Source organism: Phyllostomus hastatus, unplaced genomic scaffold (genome assembly GCF_019186645.2).
Source record: "Phyllostomus hastatus isolate PE091 unplaced genomic scaffold, TTU_PhHast_1.1 phas_scaffold_39, whole genome shotgun sequence".
In the NCBI taxonomy this organism is placed as follows: domain Eukaryota; kingdom Metazoa; phylum Chordata; class Mammalia; order Chiroptera; family Phyllostomidae; genus Phyllostomus; species Phyllostomus hastatus.
The window spans coordinates 6,842,629-6,865,941 of NW_025334028.1; the positions used below are offsets into that span (position 1 = coordinate 6,842,629).

Below are 23,313 nucleotides of genomic sequence, written 5' to 3' on the forward strand. Positions count from 1 at the left end.
CATAGAAACAAACATTTTAGGAGGTTGCCTAAAATGAGGAGACAAAGAAACATGGTCCAATGAAAGAACTGAACAAAGCTCCAGAAAAAGAACTAAACAATGGAGATAAGCAATCTATCAGATGCAGAGTTCAAAACAGTGGTTATTAGGATGCTCAAGGAACTCACTAGGTACTTCAACTGCGTAAAAAAGGCTCAGGTTGAAATGAAGATTACACTAAGTGAACTTAAAAAAAAATTTACAGGGAACCAACAGTAGACTGGATGAAGTCGAGAATCAAGTCAATGATTTGGAACATAAGGAAGAAATAAGTGTTCAACCTAAACAGCAAGAAGAAAAAAGAATCCTAAAAAACAAGGATAGGCTAAGGAGACTCTGAGACAATATGAAACATACCAGCATCTGAATCATAGGGGGACCAGAAGGAGAAGAGAAAAAGCAAGAATTGAAACTTACTTGAAAAAATGAAAGAAAGCTTCCCTAATTTGGTGAAGGAGACAGACATACAAGTCCAAGAAACAGAGTCCCAAATAAGGTGGACACAAAGAAAACCACACCAAGACACATCATAATTAAAATGCCAAAGATTAAAGACAAAAGACTCCTAAAAGCAGCAAGAGAAAAGTGGATAGTTACCTACAAAGGAGTTCCCATAACATGGTCAGCTAATTTCTCAAAAGAGACCTTGCAGGCAAGAAGGGGCTGGAAAGAGGTATTCCAAGTCATGAAAGGCAAGGACCTACATCCAAGATTGCTCTATCCAGCAAAGCTTTCATTTAGAATGGAAGGGCAGATAAAGTGCTTCTCAGATAAGGTCAAGTTAAAGGAGTTCATCATCACCCAGTCCTTATTATATGAAATGTTAAAGGGACTTATCTAAGAAAAATATGTTCAAAACTATGAACATTAAAATGGCAATAAATTCACAACTATCAACAAATGAATCTAAAAAACAAATTAGCCCTGGCTGGTGTAGCTCAGTGGATTGAGTAGGGCCTGCAAACCAAAGGGTCGCTGGTTCGATTCCCAGTCAGGGCACATGCCTGGGTTGCGGGCCAGGTCCCCAGTAGGGGGCACTCAAGAGACAACCACACATTGATGTTTCTCTCCCTCTTTCCCACTCCCTTCCCTTCTCTACAAAATAAACATAATCTTTTAAAAAATCAACAAAATTAAAAAAAAATTACTAGTATCTGATTCTCCAAGATTCTAGGGGAACATTATCTTTTGTTATAAGCTTAAAACAGATTATATTAAAATCATTTGACAGATAACTGGCTGGAAAATATCTATCTCTGATTCAGGAGGCTAACAGAAATTGAAGTTTTCTTTCTGCACTTAAATTTCAGATTTATAGGTGCTTCTTAAAAATCAGATGAACAATTATCTATATATAAAAGAATTCAATCTTAAAATTCAAACAATATTGAAAACATTTATTAATAAAATTCATCCTACAGAATGCAAATGCTCAGTCTTTTCACTTAAGGCCAGTGATCCCCCTTTTCATTAATATTTGCTAAAATCTATGTAATAGGCTCTAGATTTAATTATTTATTCAGAACCAAAGTAAAGCCAGAGACATAAAGAAATAAAGATTAAAGTAAACTGGGCAGCTGTTTAAAAAAATACCGCATACACTTAAAATAAGATCGCACACTTTAATCTGATTGACATAGAGGGAGTATGGAGGACACAAAAGAAACTCAGTTTTAGCTCTGCTTTATGCATAACCAGATGCTCTATTGCAAAAGTACACTAAGGTTTTAAAAAACCACAATTTATCAGAATACTTCAGGAAAACTATGTGTAATCCAGGAAATACACTATTTGCATAATAAGAAAATCATTACAGGCAATAAAAGATTAAAATAAAAGAAAGCACCAAGGTTTGGAGCGGTTCTAAGGTGAGTATCTTTGCAGAAATAGTGTAAATGCTATGAAAACATGCTAATGAAGATTGGTCCACATCTTATCATTTTTAAAAACATGTTTCTTTGGAAAAATGGCAATGTTGGCGGGAAGTGAAGCTGTCCTGTTAGACACCCAGCTTATTGGCCTGGGTGAGAACAACTTTAAGAACTGGCATGAAAGCAGAAGTCTCGCTGAAGTTGCTGGTGCTGACTATGTGGGTATGGATGGTCAAGCCTTCAGAGTAGTTTCGCATTTCAATGCTCCTTGCAATGTTGTGTAAACCATTGATGATTGTGGGTGAAAGCTGAAAAAAGGTGGAACCAAGAGAAAGAATTAAAGGAGAATTTCCCTTAAGACCCTCAAGAGACATTAAACAACAATATTTAAAAGGAGTTTGATATAAACATTATAAAACAAAATATATAAACCATTTAGCATATCTAGATGCAGTTTTTTTAGACCAAGCAATATTTAAGTTATAAAACAGAACCATGACAAACTGACATGTAAGGAAATTATTTATAAATTAAATATGTATGATAAGCCAGGACTTTCTTACAGAAAAGCCAGATTTCCTCCCCTAAGCTGAACCACTAATGAGTCTCTCCACTTAAAAGCTTTAATCTTGCCTTGGCCGGATAGCTCAGCTGGTTAGAGCATCATCCCAAAATGCCACAGCTACATGTTCAATCTCTGGTTAGGGCATACAAGAAGCAATAGTGAATGAATAAATAAGTGGAACAAGATTGATGTTTTGTCCTCTCTCTAAAATCAATAAATAAATTTTTTTTAAAAAGAGCTTTAATTCTTTAATTATTTTAGATATAGCTTCACACCTTTAAAAATGATTCTTAATCATGATATCTCAAAGTAAGGACCCATTTTAATCTTAAATCCTGTCTATAATAGATATCCTGAACTTTTGATCTATTTCCCTTAGTAGGGCAACAGCCCTAATTACGTGCTCAACTGATCTATTCTTAACTGCTTTTAATAATTCTGTCATCACTTAAAACCATAAAACCGATAGTCTGTTTTTTCCATTACTTGGTTTAAATGTTCACACTTTTGAGGGAAGACTTTATTTGGATCAGCCCATGGACCACACCACTTCCACAGCTACATCAACTAGCTTTTTTTGGTTTGGTTCTCATGAAATAAATGCTTATTTTTATCTGACGGAATTGGTGTAGGGAATGGGAAAGAGAAATGCTGAAATGCAATAATATAAAAAGTCCCAGTTCTTTTTTCCTATCCTAGTGCTTCTATTAATAAAGCAAAACTATTCTGGAAAGAATGGAGAGGTGGGAACAAAGGAACAGAAGACAGTACACTTTCTCCTACTGCTGGCTCTCTTCACAGTTACAGCACATTAAGTTGCTCATCTTTTGGCCACATTTCGCTTTGCCTTTGTGTAATAGGCATGCTAGAGGAAAAGGGATCAGGAGTCTTGACTGTGAGAAAGACTACAGTTTTGGTCTCTGAAAAACAGAGTATCTTCCCACTCTGATTTCTTGATTCATGGGACAGAAAAAACAAACAGAAGGCCATTTATCTTAACATGCCAGTTTGTCCCCAAGCACACTACAGGCAAGTGCTGATAAGATGCTTATTTTAGCAACTAGGAATAAATGAATCCTTTTCCCCACAAACTTACTGTCTGTTCCCTAAGTTTATCATATAGAAACTCCAAGCGTTTGCTGGCATCATCTAGCTTCCTCTTGGTTTGCTGCAGGAGAAGAAAAACAGGTATGTTATATTTGAACATTAACTTTTATCCAAAAATTTTGCCCTATCTCATTTCACTAAACCTTATACTCATGATGGTGAACAGCTTCATTTTATAAAGAAAGGGAGGCAACTATAACCAAGAAACTTGAACAGATTATGAAGCAAAGGTCAGTAATCTAATGGGAGGAAGACAAGAGGATGGGCCTCTTTCTTCTGGTGTGCAAAATTAGAGGACTGGGTGGATTTCATGTGAACTGCAAACTCACTTGACAAGGTGTATGAATGTACAGGTGCACTATATCCAAAAACAACAGCAGGGCCATCTGGAGGCGGCAATGGGTCAGTATACTACAGATGAAAATGTCTAAGTACACTCATTATAAATTGTGGGTGTTAGAAGGCAAACATATAGGTAAACTAGAATCTTTCAAAAATATTACTTACATACTTAGTCATTTGGTATGTTTAATCCTGACTCTTTCTGAGCATTTAAAAAACATCAAGAAAAAAAAATTGTCATCTGGTAACTTAAGACTACTAAGAAGGAAGCAGTAAAATAAGTTCTTAAATTAAGAAGATCCACCCACCCCATCCTAATATTATAAGTACAGTGAGAGAAAACTAATCTGAAACCAAAGTGAAAAGTTTAAAACTAACAATGATCTACATTATGCAACAGCTATAGAACTGACACTGTTCTTCAATATTTATTGAGTGTCTATACTATGTGCTATGCTGGGGACACAGTAGTATGTCTCATGGAGCTCATACTCTACTGAGTAGGAAAAGATACTAAATAAACGATATGTTCTATGCCAGATGGTGATGAGTACCATGAAGGAAAGTTAATAGAGTAAGAAGGACTGGAGGTGTTGGGAATTGAGGGGGTGGTAAAGAAAGGCCTAATGACTAATAGGATATTGGAGCAGAAGTCTGGAACAAGTGAGGAGTGAGCAGAGCAGTTATGTGGGGGAAGAGTTCTAGACAGAAGGAGCAGCAAACACAAGTCCTTGATGTGGAAGTGTCTTGGTATACTTGAGGAAGGAATGTCAGCATGTCAGAAGAGGAAAGCAGAAGAGATGAAGCCAAGAATAATATTATAAACTAAGCTGTGCTGCAAAATTACTTTGTGTTGTTTGGACATAATTAAAGTAAAAACAGTAGTAAAGCCATACTATAAAAATGGTTCCAATTATTGATTAAAATGGATTTATGTGGAGGGGAACTATTGCAGTTCCTGTTCAAAGTTAATCCCACATAACCCAAGGGGGTGAGGGTGGTGGTAGTTGGGCAGGAGAGGATATTAGAAGTTCTCCTCCAACTAGTCACAGAAATTACAGGAACAGTTTGTCTTTTGTGGATCTCTTCTGCCTAGTGCTCCTGTGGACCCAGAAGGAAGACGGCACGGAGACCTAGAGGAGGTTAAATTCAGTTAAGAATTTACTGAGCTGGGCCATGAACTAAGTGTCCTCTCACCCTCTCTATACCAACTCATCCCTGAAGGAGGAATGAAGTTCCCCCACATTTTTATGGAAACACCTCTATTTTTGAATGACTGTGGCCTATTTAGAGGTATGCACAGGGGATAGTATTTACCTGGCTATGAGCTTCATCTGCCTCTCCATACTAGTTTAACATTCCCATTATTCTCAGAACGTCAGGCGCTAAGGTTTACCTTAAACCTTCCCTGCCTCTGCTTTCCTGAAAACTTCAGTTCAGGGAATTGCTTTCCAAAAATCAGCAGAAGGCTGCACATATTAATAATACTCAATGTTGATGAAACAACAAAATCCAGAAGCTGTTTTTCAAATAGACAAGTGCCTAGTGGCTAAATAAATCTATTCAACATTTGTTGGCAGAAATTAAAATTTCATTGAAAACAAAAGTGGCTTTGTAGAGTTTCTGTTGTTGCCAATACACAGGCATCCTCTAAGTAAACTAAGTAAAATCATGCATATGACTCCAATATCTACATTTATCTATTTTTAAGATCTTTGTAAAGTTTTAAGATTGTCTACTTTTAAAAGCTTCAATGTAAGCTCAGAAATAAACCTGAAGATTGACTTTCTTGCATACAACTCTTCTGTTCTATTATAGTGCCAAGCATGAGGTTTGCTGATGAGAAGCAGTACACATAGTGGCTGAGAGCATAAACTCTGGAGTCAGCCTAGGTTTGAATGCTGACTCTGACCTTGGGTATTACTTAACTGCCTTTTGCTTAAATTTCGTCATCTGTAAAATAAAGACAATAATCTATCTACCATGGGGTTGCTGTGAGGATTAAATACATTTATATATAAAAATGTACTTAAATATATTTTTATATGTTAAAGCAAACTATGTAAGTACTACTAGCTTAATTACTTTTGTGCAAACATTTAAAGTATATCTTGCAGGACTTTAAGCAATGATTATAGAAGACTTTCATAAAGGAATACTTCAATAAAGCAAAATATAAGAAAAAATACATACAGGATCTGTGGCTGAAGAAAGACAACGCTGAATAAGATCCTCAAATGTGGTCTTTAGAATGAGGTGTTCATCTGGAATAGGTTTCTTAGTAATTTTTTCTGTTGGCAAAGACTGCACATGCTGGAAGAAATAATACCACAAAATCAGTAGAAAGGGCCAGAAGCTCCCTATACACAAAGCCCTGAAACCCTGTGGTACAGAGAAACCAACTGCCTTCTAGACAGGCTATTCAAAAACCAGACGAAAAATTAACATGAAATCACTAAGTTAAGTAAAAATGAAAACCAGATATCTAGTAGAAGGTATAACTACTCTTCCTACAGCTCTGATTCTTAAAACTAGGAGTGGAGGCCTTGCAGACTCCACCTCTGCCCCCTGGACCTTCCCTCTCCCAGCCATGGTCAACCCTACTGTCTTGTCAACCCTACTGTGTTCTTCCACATCACTGCCAACAGAGAGCCCATGGGCCACATTTCCTTCAAGCTGTTTGCAGACAAAGTCCCAAAAACAGCAGAAAACTTGTGTGCTCTGAGCAACAGGGAGAAAGGATTTGGTTTTAAAGGTTCCTGCTTTCACAGAATTATTTCAGGATTTATGTGCCAGGGTGGTGACTTCACATGCCACAATGGCACAAGCAGCAAGTCCATCAGGGAGAAATTTCATGACGAGAATGTCATCCTGAAACATATGGGTTCTGGCACCTTGTCTATGATAAATGCTGGACCCAAGACAAACGGTTCCTAGTTTTTCATCTGCACTGCCAAGACTCAGCGGCTGGATGGTAAGCATGTGGTCTCCGGCCAGGTGAAAGACACATGGATGTTATGACATCCATGGAGTGCTATGGGTCCAGGAATGGCAAGACCAGCAAGAGGATCACCATTACTGATTGTGGAGAACTCTAATAAATTTGACTTGTGTTCTGTAGTTCAGGAGAGCACCCCTTCACCCCCATCTGCTTGGAACGTTCTATAATCTTCATGTTCTTGCCACAGTTCTTTGGGTTCCATATTTCCCTTAACCCTTCCAAGTCAAGCTGGATTGCAGAGTTAAGTTTATAATTATGAAATAAAAATGAAACAACAACAAAAAGGACTGGATATAAAGTATTTAACTAATTATGGAACATATGTTGATCACTAATGTATATAAATTGATGGGAAGTAGATCTATGCCAGTAAGAAATAAAAACAACAAGGCATTTATCAAGTAGGCTGGTTAAAACAACTGCTTGTTCTGTTTGTTGGCTCATTTTTGTTTATTCTGGCACTCTTCTATCCGTTAACTGGGCTGTTGACAAACTGCAAGATTAAGCCAAAGGTTAGAATAGAAGAGACCATGATGTTACAGAATATAAATATGAAAAAACAAAGAAGGAATGTTTAAGTTTTTAAAATTTTGATATATTAGTTCATTCATTCATGAAAAAAAATAGGCCATTATGGGCCAGGCACTAGTTATGAGCCAATATAGAAATGATCTCAGCCCTCAGGGAATTTACAGGCTAATGAAAAAGAAAGGAAGTTTTAAAATGTTATAAATGTTTGTAAAATACCAGCTCAGTTATATTGTCTGTGGTAAGCCAACTGAGATTTAACTGAAGGGAAGGCCCTCTTCAGGGGTTGGAAGGATAAGTAGAAGTTAACCACTGAAATGGGTTTCAAAGCATTCCAGACTGAGAAAGATCATGCACAAAGGAAGGACCATGATACAAAAAGACTAAAAGGAGACCAGTGTGGCTAGAGCACAGAGAGAGCAGGAGGTCAATGAGCTGAGACCTTCCAGACAATGTGAAATATTTTGGGTTTTATCTTGACAACAATGGAAAGTTGTAATGTTTTAAGCAAAGAGGAGACAAGGCCAGATAAGAGTTGGATGAAGTAAATGCTGGCAGACAAATGAAAGATTCCTGCATTGCTGAAGACTACAGAAGAAGGTGGCATGGACCCGGCTGGAAATGTTAAGAGAGTTGAGGGAGATTTTAAAGTAACAGCAACAAGATTTGGGGATAAATTTTTAAAAGAAGCTGAAGGAAAAAGATTATAAACAGCTCTCTCTTTCAATCGTAACTGAAGTTCCAGTCTAAACGAGTATGACATGAGCACCCAGGTCTAAACAAAAGTGAATTGCTGGGTAGTTCCCCAAACTAACAGAGACTTGTAATCAAAGAAAAAATTCACAACGCATCTTTATAATTTATATTCTTGTCAAAAGAAGCAAGTTCTGCCCTGGCTGGGTAGCTCATTGCATAGAGCACGGGCTGAGAACCAAAGGGTTGCTCATTCAATTCCCAGTCAGGGCACATGCCTGAGCTGCAGGCCAGGTCCCCAGTGGGGGCTACGTGAGAGGCAACTACACATTGATGTTTTTCTCCCTTTCTCCCTCACTTCCCCTCTCTCTAAAAATAAATAATAAATAAAATCTTAAAAAAAAAAAGAATCAAGTTTCCCTATCTCCCTCAAAACACTGGTTTTTATAATATAACTTTTAATAGTTAGAATTTCCTTAGGCGGAACTATTACTTAACAAAAAGGCATACTCTTGTGACAGAAATACAATCAGTACAAATTTGAATTCGATAAGTCAAAGACAAAAACAGAAGAACTAATTTTATACTTGGACAGGAATTTGTTTCACCTTACATTGAACTTTGGCCCAAGCTCTTTACTTTTCTTTTTTTAACCTTTTTTAAAATTGTTGTTCAAGTACAGTTGTCTCAATTTTCCCACTTCTTTTCATTAATAGATCAAAGTATTTATCATTATATGTCAAAGTCAGATACATGTAAATGTAACAGATTTTTCACATCTGGAACTCTCCCAACTAGCAGTTTGTATGTAAAAAGCAAGTACAAATTTATAGTTTTATTTGAAGATAAGGCTATATATATATATTATTAGCTCATATATAAGAAAAGATGTAACTCACTACATTTTTATTTTACATTTTAAGGGAAAAACCTTTGAAAAGAGCTTCTGCTTAGGACCTTGGAGGCAAATAAAGGATTCAACTGAAATTGTGGCTACTGCTTAGGTATACCACAATCACCAAGTTACTGGAAACATACACTAGCAAATATGCAAGGCTCTTGTAGAAGTCTGTATATGGCCATGTAACTGAAGAATAATATACTATTTTTTATTCAATGTGTCTAAGTTGAAACCAAATTTTAAAAAATGTTAATAAAGGTGTAACCATAAAAGTTAACACATTAAAAAAGTTTGCTGAAATAGACTCATCTCCCCATTCCATTTTCACAGATTTTACTGTTACCTGGATGGTATTTCCAATAGGAGCTCCTGGGGCACCTTCAATATTGGGCTTTGAGAAAGACGGTGGCATGCCTGGTTGACCAAGGGGTTGCTGCATGCCAGGGAAGGAGGGCTGGCCACCTGGAAGATGTGGCTGTGGGAATGAAGCTTGGCTTGACAGTGGTACTGCAGCTGAAGGTTGTTGCTGCAGCATCTGTGACTGGGGGTCACCCAAGGGGTTTGTGATGGGAATAGGAGGTATAAAGTTTTCAGGCATCTGTAAAAGATAGTAATAAAAGATAACAAGAGTGAGAAAAAATGGTAGCAACATTTCCTCAGCTTTAAATAAGGGAGTTAGACTAGTCCATGGTTTAAAAAGTTGTGTTTTTTTTAATAGACTACTTTTCAAATGAAATTTTCTGCAAAATTATGGAGAAAAACATAAAAGTAGAGCTAATCTGGCTTAAAGGGGTGGAGAGTCCAAACCTAGACCTTTTAGTTTCCTCTTTGCCTTCCCTCCTTATTCCCAAAATGGGGAGCTAAAACCATGGTGTTTTTGAAAGAGGATATAAAAGTCTGGAAAATTTTATCTGGCAATACTCAAATCAGATATACCAAATATGTTTGTATATTTAATATAATCACAATGTAATACACTTTTCCTAGTGGATTACCTGTCAATTCACCCACACAAAAAGCAGTAGACTAAGTTTCTGATTATTACTAACCTAAATTTTGGGTTTTCTCAGCCATTTAGTGTCTCCCAATTTTATGTTACGGCCTCTCATTACCATATTTGGGGGAAGGAGAGCACTACGAGTAAAAAAAGGTAGAAAATGGCTTGGGGAGAAGGAAAGAAAAATCTTATCTTGTCCTCTAACAGCTCTCAACAGTTATTGGCATCTAAACAATGCTCAGCTATAAGAATATTTCTTCATTCATATTATATGTGACAAGCAAAATATAATTACCAAATTCATGATTACTGCTGGAACCCAAAAACCAAAGTAACACCTAAAAAAAAGTCATTTGAGAAGGCTGAAATTTTGTTTCTTATTCTTTGAAAGAGACCTGTTTGTAAATTTATATTTTGCCTCTCAAAGAAGTGCAATCCATACCACCATACTGTTTTCTACTTTCTTTCCTCTCCTTCATGGATTTGAAGATGTAAGCTGAAATATACTTTATCAATCTAGTAAGCTTTGCCTTTAAAGGATCAGAAAAGTGTGATGTGCCCTAGGTAGCTACATGATTAACAAAACATCTGTAGGCAATTGGATAGACATCTTTTTCTAGTACCTTCTTCTTCTTGGGTACTCTGTTCAAAGCTGGAGGATCATTCCAACCATTCTGAGGACCTATAACAGATAATAGAGGGCATTTTCCTTTAGAATTCCAAATAGAAGAAACTAAATTGTATCCTTTATAGAATACCTTCAAATTCTGCCTTAACCCTGAGATAACTGTCGTAAGTTTTACCAGCTGAGCTATGAAGGTCACTGGGTAGCCCTAGATTCTCAAACTCATTACCTCTAAAAAAATCACAAGGCATCAGCTTAGTAGGCAAGACATCTTGCCATTAAAATGAAAGAGCTGTGCTAAATTTAAGGACAGTAAAGTCTTTATGTCTATATTAGCGTATAACTTTCAAAGATCTGTTAATAATTCTCTCCTAATAAAGAAAAAATAAGTCACTAGAGATTGCTTTTAAAAAGCTCATAGTCAACAGACAAAAAAAAGTAAAGGTACTAATCTCCTATTTCCCAAAAGATGAATTCAACATAAGCAATTCTGCATAAGCAAACCATCCACACAGTAGAGAAACACTGTTTAAAAAAAGAGAGCCCAACTATACAACACTAGAAATTTTTATCATCTTTGCTTTAGGAATTACTTACAAAATAGAAAAGGACATTCAAATACTTGTGATAATTTTTTAATGCCACAAAACTAAATTCCAGGCTGGCAGCAAATATAAAATTAAACTGCTGCCAACTTTAGTAAATGTCCTCTTAAAAAAAAACAAAAACCCCGTAATCTCAGCAGAACTTAGTAAGTACCATAGTGCTGGTATCTTTAAAGGAAAAGGAACAAAACATGCCAGAAATAAGATAATTTCTAAATCACAGTATAATCATGTTATATTTCATGGAGTTTTATATATGTGTGTATGTAAAGACAGAAATTACTCTTCTTTCAATAAATTATATATTTTCAGTATTTTACCTTTTGTTTTATTGATATCCTTGATGTTAAATTACAAAATTGCTTAGCAAACTAAAGAACCTGTGATTAATAACAATGTCACGGAAACTTTTTTGAAAATAAGATCTCCTAATGAGCCATGTACTCATTTGCCTTGATTGTAAAGACAGAATAAATTTTCTACAAATTTACTATGATAGGATGCCAAATGAACCTCAAAATACTCAAGACAACATACAACATATTAAACTACATGCTGGTATCTGTTTAACAAATTCTCCAAGTTTTGATCATATACAAATTAATCATTTATATATAATTTTATGCATATCTAAGACAATCTTGATATAGTTATTGTCTTTATGTCTACCTAAAATAGATGATTTTTATGATTTAGAGCTATTAGTATCACCACATTAATTCAATCAGTTCTGAGATCTGATTCATTAAGAAGCCAAATTTAAAATAATGACACGGATCAGACTTAAGATATCATCAGCTTTGAAGTTCACATGCATTATTGTGAATGCCCAATCATTATTGCATTCATTGATTCAGAGATTTCCAAAAGTACATTTTATAACCAATTCACCTTCCAACAAAGGTGCCTGGTCTTGTATAAACTGATTTTCTGTAGACAAAAATGTAAAAGTCACTTAAACAATATTATATTCAAAAACATTCTAAACTCTACTTTTCATTTTATAATTGTTTCTTCTCCCACCAACAACTCCCAGAAAAAAACAAACTAATTCTATAAGGGGTTATGAGGGTAGGGGTGATGGATAAAAAAGGTGAAGGAGTTAAGAAGTACAAATTGGTAGTTACAGAACAGTCAAGGGGATGTGAAGTACAGCATGGGGACTATAGTCAATAATACTCTAATAACTAAGTATGGTGTCAGATGGGTGCAAGAATTATCCAGATGAACATTTAGTAAGTTATGTAATGTCTACTCACTGGGGTGTATATCTGAAACTAATAATGTATGTCAACTGTAACTGAAAATTTTAAAAAATAATGAAATGAAAATGTATATGAGGGAATAAAACTTTAATCAAGTCATGTGAAATACTTCTTACCTAATTAAGAAAGTAACCAATTTGGGGGTAAAGCAAAATCACTTGTGTCAGATCCCATTAACTCTTAAACAGTATGTTTTTTCTCTTACTATACCCACGGTCTCTTTTAAGAAAAAAGACAGTTTCTTCTTACTTAAAATAATTTCTCCCTAATTGTTTGAATCAATAGTTTTTCTACCATTTGATCAATGAAGTTCAGAAATATTACTGGGGGAAAAAGTTCTGCCTAACATATTATAACTAGTGTGTCCATTTTAGTGTTCTTTAAATCTGTGACTCCAATTCAGCTGAAGATCTTGTTAAAATGCAGATCCTAATTCACCGGCACAGTGCAGGGCCTGAGATTCTATCATTCCAGCCATCTCCCAAGTAATGCTGATGCAGCTGGTCAAAATGAGATCTCTACACTGGCCTGTAGAGATCAGCACTGCTCTTGTTAAAGATACGCATATCAACCAATCTTAACAAGGTACCACTTCACTGCTGAATTTGGGAGACCCCAAGTGTCTGTATTTTAGAGAAACCATAATTTCTGGAGTCACACCATTGAATATAAGTATACATGAGAACAGGCTCAGTTAATATGTTACCATCTCATACGGCCTTTTCCATAAAAATATAAGGATTTGCAGACTGTTTAGGACAAGTCTTCCAGAAATCACTAGTTCTTTTAAGGGAACTGGATTTTGGCAGCAGACACGAGGAAAGAAGGCTGAAAACTATTCGGCAAATATTCAGGGTTAGGCCAGGCCCAACCTCAAATCAAAAGCATGCAGTAGAGGTACGTCATATGCACATATAACTTAGGGGAATTCAACTCAACTATCTTTACTTGGGTAGAGAGGAACTAAGACAATATAGCAATTTATTAGAGAGTTCATTCAATTCAGTCCGAGCTCTACTCAAGAAGCACAAACCTCAAAGAAATTGTAAGGTGGGAGAGGTAATCCCACAGTCGAAACCTCACACACTGTGTGGAGTTTACGAATAGATGCTCTGCTACCCAATATGGCTCCTAAACACAAACCAACTTTTTCACCAAGGGCTTGACTGCAGAAAGGAGTGATCAAACATAACTGACTATAAGTGAGTGCCTATTTTTGCCTTAAATAATGACTTTATAACCTAACTCCCACATGACCTCATAGCACAGTAGTTAATAAACCGCTGGGAGTCATGCCTGCCCCACGAGAGAGGACTGACATGATTTGCAATTACTAATGTACTTCCTATTAATAGGCTTCAGCTTCTGGGCTAAGGGGTAGATATATTACAAACCTAAAGGTACTGAAAATAGTTTGACCTTGACTCTTTTTTTTCAGGAAGTGGTCCCAACGACAAGCCCTTATCCCCTGTCCAATGAGAGGCAAGAGCAGAAGATGAAAGCAGTTTTTTCTCTAACCTCTCATAGCAACGACTTAAGCCCTGGCTATTAAAGCCTGAGGGTGTATCCTGATTTTACAAACTATGAGTAGCACAAAAAAGCTTATGGAGCAATATCGTATGACCCTTTGGTCATAGCCAGTTTGCTAGCCTGCGTAACTTAAGGGGCAGGGGGCAGGGGGTGTCTTCTGAATAGAACATAACAGATGTACAATAACCAAAGTCCCCTCCCCCAGATATATGCCTAACTGACTATACCTAACTTAAAACCATGAAATATATTACCCATGTTTTATTCCAGCCCAGATGATCCTTGTTCAAATTTCTTACTAATTTAATGCAGTTTTGTCTCAGCTATAATTTTAACCCCTCTCAATCTTTTTGCTTTTGTCTTCAGATTGTTTAACTATGACTTTTAAAAACACAATGAAATTAGCTTCTCCTTTATAAAAACATTTTAGTATCAACTCAGGTAAAGCAAGCTACATGAAGAACATGAATATCTATAGAAGATACTATTATGGAGGTTCAATACAAATGGGCACAGTGATACTCTTAGTAAACATTTAAAAAATCAACACAGCATTGTTTAATCTAGAACATAATTCTCCTATAAAACTGTAAAAAGAAGATAATCTTTTGCTCTTTAAAAAAACTACAGAATGGGGACAAATCTCTTTCATACTCTTTAAAACATGACATGACTTTAAAGGGGGAAAAAAAACCCAACCAGAAAACAAGTGTTGCTGAGAGTGTGGAGAAACTGGAACCCTTCTATACTACTGGTGGGAATGTAAAATAGTGCAGCCACTGTTGAAAATAGCACACTAGTTTCTCAAAAAATTAAACATTGAATCACTATTTGATCCAGCAATTCCACTTCTGGGTATATGCCCAAAACAACTGAAAGCAGGAACTTGAACAGGTATTTGTACACCCATGTTTATACCAGCATTATTTGCAATAGACACAATGCCTATGCACAGGTAAATGGATAAACAAAATGTGGTATATGCATACAGTGGAATGTTATTCAGCATTAAAAAGGAAAGAAATTCTGACAAAGTACAACATGGATGAATCTTGAAGACAGTGAAATAGGTTAGTCTCAAAAGGGCAAATACTGTATGCTTCTACTTATATGAAGTACCTAGAGTAGTTAAATTCAGAAATAAGAAGTAGAACAGTGGTTACTTGAGGGGGAAAGGGGAGTTGTAGTTCCACTACTGGATGACAAAAAGGTTCCAGAAATAGATAGTAGTGATGGTTGTTCGACAACATGAATGTACTTAATGTTACTGAACTATATACCCTTAACAAGTGATTAAAAGAGTAAATTGTATGTCATATACATTTTAACCACATTAAAAATTTTTATTACATGCAAATATACAAACATACATATGTGTGTGTATGCATGTATGTATATATGTATATAAAGGGAATATATAAACCTAAATTAGTGGTTATATTTGGGTGATAGAGTTACAACTAATTTAAATTTTATTCTTTATATTATTTAGAGTCTTTCAAAATCCTACAGTGAAAACTTAATAAAAACAAGAGAAAATTAATTTAAAAACTGAATATGGTATGTCACAGAATACTGGAGACCCTTATCCATGTCAGTGCAGGGATTAGCCCTCTACAGGTCTTTAGGGAAGAAAGAGGGAACTGCTTGGTCTTATGTATGGGAGTGGACTTGCATACCACCCTTACTTGAATCCCATTTCTCATTGGGAACCTCCTTAGGTATTCTTGCAGGAACATAATGTACTGCCTATATACTGGCTAAGACACTTTTCAGTGGATGAACAAAATAGTAGCTCCAATAGTATGGAGACTTTGGCTAGAAGATAATTTGAGATAAAGAGAGCAGAGCATTCTTGTCAACACTATACATCTTCTTTCCCTTATAAGTCTAGCAAGTCACATTTAAAAAAAGGATGACAAAATTAAACATTAAAATTTAGAAAGATGTGCATTTTGGAAGTAATTTCCAATGACATAAAAAAGAATTTTCCAAAAGAAAAGTTCTCTCCTTTATTTCAAAGTTAAAACCAGGTCCTTATAATTTGACTAAGAAATATTTATGGAAATTAAAAATTTTCAGAATATTGTTTAATGAAAATATGCAATATTATGTATGTATGTCCCTTGAAGACTCTTCTATGTGAAGAAACAATAGGACTATATGCCTAAATTAAATTTTCCATTGTTTAACAAAAGCAATAATGTTCACTCAAAGATAAATTTCATGATAGCTTAAAGGTCATTTTATCAAAAAATATTTTTTTAGTAAAATTCCAAGGTCTTCTTCATATTTGAAAGTGCTCACCCTTAGTAACAAACATACATTAAATGAGAGATTAAAAAAAACAAGAACAACAACAAAAACAAATGTGGCCAGCATTGTCCTACTTATCCTAGAGGAATCACAGGGAAATCTTCCTGCTTCCTGTGCTGCCACCACTGAACCAACACTGCACTACCCTAATGCAGGCTGTTACCACATTACCCCTAGAACTAGGACAGGGCCTGTTTTCCTCACCACTGACTCTGCCATGCTGCCCACAATCTATTTTGTAGGACCACATTCAGACTAGCCTTCTGCAAGTACCAATTCAATCATGCCTATGACCAGGTCCTTCATAAGAACTTTTCTTCATAAGAGAACTCCAGGTCCTTCATAAGAACTTTTCTTTTTACCATATGAAGTAGAAAATTCTTGCTCAGGCATTTAAGGCTTTCCAAAATTTGGCCCAAGTACAAATTTTATATTCCAACTTATAACAAAGCTATGGGCTGTTCATTGGAATTGCACTGTCTTTTTCCGCCTCCATATCTGTCTGGAATAATTGTGATTACAGACCAAATAGACCCTCATTAAGGATTTACTAATTGAAAAAACAAAAAATAATTTACTGAATGAATGTTATGATTGCAACATTAGTTTCTGAGTATGGGCACATTACTTCGCGATTCACTAACACTGAGAGGGCTTGACTGAAAAACCTAAGTTTCTGTCAAGAATCATCCGTTGGACAAGCAGAATTCTTAAATCCTATAGAGAACCATGATATGATCTAAGACTCATCAGAACAAAGATAAAATTTTCAGTCACAATCCTTTATATAACCTAAGCAAAAATTTTAGGAAGACAAAAATAAATTATGATAAAGCTGTAACTGTTAATTAAAATATATGGGACTATTAACATGCAAAAGGCAACAAAGCAGCTAGCTTAGTGCATGCTGATTACTGAAAAAGTTTGTTTGGCTTCTTAATAGTCACTCTGTTTCTCAGCCAGGTTAGAACATTCTGTTACTCTGTATATAAGCAAACATTTTATCTCACAGCCAAATGCACTTTTGCTGAAGAAGAAAGACATACCCATACAAATGTTTAACTTAGATAATGCAGTAACAAATACCTAAAACTGTTGCTAAATGATTTTTCTAATTCTAACACTGATAGCTATTCTATCACATTAGGACTATACTCTGTGATAAATAAGAATGGATAGGGCTTTGAAGACTGAGAGACCTAGGTTTGTATCTCAACTTGGAGATTTCCACAGTGTACCCAGAAGAACATAATACAATTCCTAGAAAACTCAACTTTCCTCATGTCAATTTTTTAAAAAATAATTTTTCCCATTTCTCATGGCTGTGGGAACTAAATAACAAAATACTTGTCAAGTGCTGGTATATGTCCAATGAATGTTCAATAAATGATCATTGACTTCCCTGCACCATCTTTTAAGTAGGGGTTTACTCGAATCCATCTTTCATTCACAAAGTCTAGTATCCAACTATTCACTGAAACACTGTTCATACAGTTTCACTCACCCAGATTTTAAAAGGTAATTTTTTTTAAAGATTTTATATTTTAGACAGAGGGGAAGGATGGGAGAAAGACAGGGAGAGAAACATCAATGTGTGGTTGTCTCTCACTGTACACCTCTCCAGGGTGCAGGGGGTAGACCTGGCCAGCAACTCAGGCATGTGCCCTGACTGGGAATCGAACCAGTGACCCCCTGGTTTGCGGGCTGGTACTCAATCCACTGAGCCACACCAGCCAGGCTTTAAAATGTAATTTTAAAAACTCTACACCTGAATTAGCACTGCTTGATAAAATATCTGTATTGAATATTCTAGAAATCCTATTTGTGCTGTAAAAGATGATACATATTGTGTGTGAATGTGTATGTGATTTTTGGTACTTTGGATTTTAATATATATCAAAGAAGAGAGGAGGAGATATGTGTGTAGTTCTGGATCCATAAGGCTTTATTAGAAAAAAAATTTCCTTAATAGACTCTCTTTTTTGATAAATGTTTTCAGTAAATAAAGCTACTGATCAGCACATAAAAGGAAAAAATAATACTGGACTCCCCAGGAGCAACTTCAGTATTAGGAGCAAAGCCAGCACTCATGTATCTTTTTGCCCCTCTAGTTTAAAACCATCAATTATAATCTGAAAGAGAAATTATTTTCAAATATCAAAATGCACAGAACTCTAATTTTTATGTAAGGTTTTGTGTAATCACAACTAATTTTGTAGTCACTGTCCCTCAGTAGTTTTTATATACTTAATACATTAATCCCCTTTATAAGCTTGTAAGTGGGAACATTATTATTTTGAGGAAACTGATGCTTAAAGAAGTTAGGTAACTTACTCAAGGTCATACACATAGAAAGTAGTGAAGCTGGGATACAAACCCAGGAAGTTTAATTTCAAAGTCTACATTTTATCCACTGTTGTTAGTAGTTCTTAACCCTGACTCACTGATGCCTTTTTATGGCACATGCTTTTAAGACCTTTTTTACTATCCAAAAATAAAAATCAGATAATGTAACTTACCCCCCAAATTAACATAATGCTATAATTGTAACATGAGAATAAAATTAATAAAATGTGTATTTCACCATAAAACAACTTAAAATTATAATTTTTAATTACAAATTTCATGCACAACTATACTACTAGACTCCCCCCCCCCGCCCAAAAAAAATAACACACCTAGAAATTTCCAAAATGTTTCAGAGGATGCTTGGCATTGCCCTACTGGAGAACTAGAACAATAGTGTACAATGACTTTCTGCTGTATTAGCAATTCTGTCACTTTTGTTCTCTCACTTTTTTCCTTTAGATAAGCATATCTCCTCACTTTCCAAATAAATATACTTATAAAATTTGTGCAATCTCACTAAGACTCCGTACTGTTTAGCCTCCATGAATGATTTTAAGACACAAGTACTTTTTAAAAGTGTAAACTTCACAGTGAGAACACAGAGCATTAGTTTTACTCTGGTAAAGATATTAGTGTCAATCAGATCTGGGTCCAACCACCACTGATCTTGCCAATTAATTTCTCACCCCTTACCTGAAATTCAATGTGGATTGCACACTCTTACCCTTTTGAAGCTCTAAAGCTTTCCTCATTTAGTAACTAAATTCATTATAAGAAAATCACCCCTTTAGAAAGTTTGAGAATTTGTTATAAAAACTTAATGAACACCTCACATTATCCAATATATGAACAGAAATAATTCCCCTCTTTCCACCCAGGTATTCATGAAAAATAAAGGAGGGAGCCAAACCGAATCCTTTTCAAGCTCAGACCTGTTCTTTGGGACGCAGGCAGCTCACTGGCAGCAGGCAGTGTACCTGTTGTTCCAGGAGGCAGTGCGTAAGCTGAAGATGGTGGAGCTCCTGGTCCGCCATGCTGGAAGGATGCTCCAGAGGAAGGGGGAGGGGGGAAAGAAGCAGAAGGGCTGGAGGTAGGTGGAGAGACCTGGTGCTGTGCTGCATACAGCTGAGACTGCCCAGAATAGGAAGGAGTAGAAGATATGTAAGAGGTGTTAGGGTAAGTGTTTGAAGCAGAAGGAGCAACAGGCTGCTGAGGTTGATATGTTGCTGGCCCCCCCGTTCCGAAGGAATATGGCTGGGCTGGTTGATAAGCTACACCAAGGAGAAGAAATAGAAATTTTCATTAATTACAAGTTTATTCGGACAGCAACAGAAAATCACTTATCTCATTCTATGGAAATTGTTTTTATCATTCTTTTAACAGTAAATTATAAACAAACATAAACACTTATATGTTATGCTTTTCAATGCTCAGATGCCCTAAATACACTAAAAGTCATTGAATTCCATATTTGAAACCTGCCATCTCCACATTGCTATGGGCTATGAAAATCTTTGAAACACCAGATCCAAGAACTGTAAGACTGACTCTTTTCTATACTAGAATTTCCAGAGGAATCATTTCATAAGGTATATAAATGTCTAATCACTATGTTGTATACCTGAAACTAACATAATATTGTGTATCAACTGTAATTGAGAGATAAATTTAAAAAGTAAAATCAATTTTAAAAGAGGCTCTGAGACTTCCTGTTTCTGAGAAAAGACTGCAGTGACATCTGCTAGCCACCAGATGGAACCATGGAGGAATTATACATTCAAAGAGAAATTGTATATCCTTTAGTTAAAGGGAGTTTAGTGGCAGCATAAGATCTCCCCCACCGTAAGAATTGTAGCATAAGCACTACTATAATTTATCAAATGTCTTCTCCAACATTTAGCAAAATCATTAGCTACTCAAGTTCTGAGTTTGAGTACAGTTCCAAATTAATGATCAACTCTCTATGATCCCTGACAAAACAATTACTATGTTTCATATTATATAGTTGGTTAGTAAGTAATCAGGCAGCCAACTAATATTTTAATGCAGTGAACTGAACTCAGACTAGAGATCTTAATACTGTTACATTCTGTATGACCAGGGGTAGATAGGAACCTCTACAGAGTGAATCCAGTAGAACCGCACTTAGTTCTAACTCTGAAGACAGCACTTTCACACTGAGCACTTGAATGAAAAGTTGTATATTTGTATTCATGTTAAGTATAAACATTCATTTTAGCATAGAACATGCTCATTAAGATTAGTTCTTAGTAGGTGATAACCTCTTATTTTTATAATACTTGTTTACTCATATAATATTCCCCTTTGAGATTTCTATGTTTTGTTCTTCATTTAAATTTTAAAACTAAAACAGTGGTGATATTTTACTCTCCAAGAGCAAATATTTTCTGGAGGAAAAAAAAAGCCACTGGTGTATATGTGTCATTATTATACATCTGCCAAAATTCACAGAAGGTACAACACCAAGAGTGAACCCTAAAGCACGGACTGTGGATGATAATGATGTGTCGATGTAGGCTCAATGACTGGGACAGATGTACCACTGAGGTGCAGGATGTCAACAGTGTGGGAGGTTGGCATAGAGGGGCTGGTGGTATATTGTAACTTTCGGTACTTTCCATTTGGTTTTGCTATAAACATAAAACTGCTCTAAAAAAAGTAAAACCTATTTCTTAAAAAATAAAGTAAGTGGAAAACAACAACAAATGTCCCTTGGAACCATTTTTCCAAAAATGATTTATGTCATCTCACCTGAGGGAAAACAGAATGTACCAAGTAATTTTTTAAATTCTATTTTTTTTTAGACCAAATCATGGGCTAATTGACTCTCTTTAATATGTCTTAGTAAAGACTCAGGAATAGGAGCCAAGTGGTCTGAATGGACTGACAGAACTATTTGTTAGTGTAGTGATTCAGGATGCTTCCTATTGAAACCATGTTTCTCCATAGCAAGGACTTGGGCCCTATGTACATTGGTTCTTTCTTGTTAAATTAATTAGATCATGGCTTTGAAGCCTCAAAATAAATAGTTACCACACTGGACAAGACATGCTGCTATAAAAGGACTTAAGGGACACACTACTTACGCTGTGGCTGTGGATAAGGTGGTACCTGGGTGTGCACGTGACTGGGTGATGTGGGGAGCTGAGCTGCGGCAACATGTGGGTTAACATTTCCATGCATCAAGAAACCTGGAGGTGGAGGATTTTCTCCCTAGGAAATGAGAATATAGTAAAAGGAAAATTCACCAAGAATCTTATATGATGGATTTATAATCTCCAAAATGGAATTCTATTGAAAAATACTTTATTGTATAATACAAAGAAACATTGCATTTTGCACATTCTTTTTTCTTCAGAGCACATTTTCTGAACAACACATTCTGAGTGATTTAAAAATCAGACAGGTTCAAAGTAATAATTGCAATGAATAACCACAGATTTTAAAAGCCTCATAAAAGTGTCAATGATATTTATAAGTCACCAGGATTTCTCATCTCTACTAAATTCCATCCACAATTCCACACTTTGAAAATATAAGTATAAATGCCACAAGGGAAGGTTGCTTCTCTTCAATTTCTGCAATGCTCAAAAATAAAAATAAAAATAAAAAAAGTAGAAAGAAAGGAAAAAAAGAAAATCTTCAGTGAAAGCAGATTTACACCATTGTTAGAACCTTGGTTGATGTTTTTCTCGCTCAAGTCAATTTAGAACTGCAAAGGAGGAGAAACGGATAAGAAAAATAAATTAATTGTGCTAATGGCTTCTTGCATCCTAAAAGCATTCAAATGCAATAAGCAGACAGAGAGATAGTGAAGGGGAACCTGAGAAAAGGGGATAGAAAATATATAACTATATATATTTAGGTGAGCGGAATTCTGCTCAAAGAGGAATAATGAAGGATATACCTGTGTGTCAGAGGGAGAGGCTGCAGGTGGATGGCTGGGAAGGGCGGTAGGAGTTTTGTTACTCCAGGTAGTGACAGTAGGGGCAATTCTAACCTGAATTGAACAAAGAAACATCAATCACAGAAAATAAAAAATGAAAATGTTAAAAGAAGAAAAAAAAACCCCGAAAGGTATTAACAGCCATATGCAAAGCAAAATGTTAAAGGGCAGCAAGATGGCATATTAGTCAGGCAACTGCTTTTAAGGTAGCTGGGATTCCAAAAGAAAAGCACACATTCACAATAAAATAAGGGGAGGGAGGCAGTAGAAAAAATCAATATAAAAACCTAAATCAAAGCACAAAGAACAATACCATTCAAATGTCAAGAATAAGAGGAAAGGCTAGGTCCTGTAAGTAGGGAAGGAAAGAAGACATTCTGAGGAAAAAAGGCAACTGATTAAAAAGTTATTCTGAAGCATTAATAGTATTCATGCTACTAATAGTTCTGTAAACATATTGCTATAAGTTTTCTTTTCTAAATTTCATTAGAGCCATGAAAAAAAATTAGTCCCATATGAGGCTTAGAATCATACAGAGAACATCAAAGAATATCCAGTCTAATCCCCACCCTACACCAATGAGAAAACCAAGGCCCTGACATATAAAGTGGT

At 35.7% G+C, this 23,313-nt stretch overlaps 1 protein-coding gene and 1 pseudogene across 1 annotated transcript in view; one reads left to right on the top strand and one right to left on the bottom strand.

Annotated features, from left to right (window-relative positions):
* Positions 1–1,647: 1,647 nt before the first annotated feature.
* Positions 1,648–23,313, bottom strand: part of LOC123806762 (protein transport protein Sec31A-like) — a 78,065-nt gene continuing 56,399 nt past the window's right edge. The window contains 7 exon segments of the mRNA XM_045820028.1: positions 1,648–2,218; positions 3,572–3,643; positions 6,118–6,237; positions 9,391–9,645; positions 10,668–10,726; positions 19,667–20,005; positions 21,842–21,968. Of these exon segments, the coding sequence (XP_045675984.1) occupies positions 2,039–2,218; positions 3,572–3,643; positions 6,118–6,237; positions 9,391–9,645; positions 10,668–10,726; positions 19,667–20,005; positions 21,842–21,968 (1,152 nt within the window). The 3' untranslated portion in view covers positions 1,648–2,038.
* Positions 6,395–7,022, top strand: LOC123806697 (annotated as a pseudogene).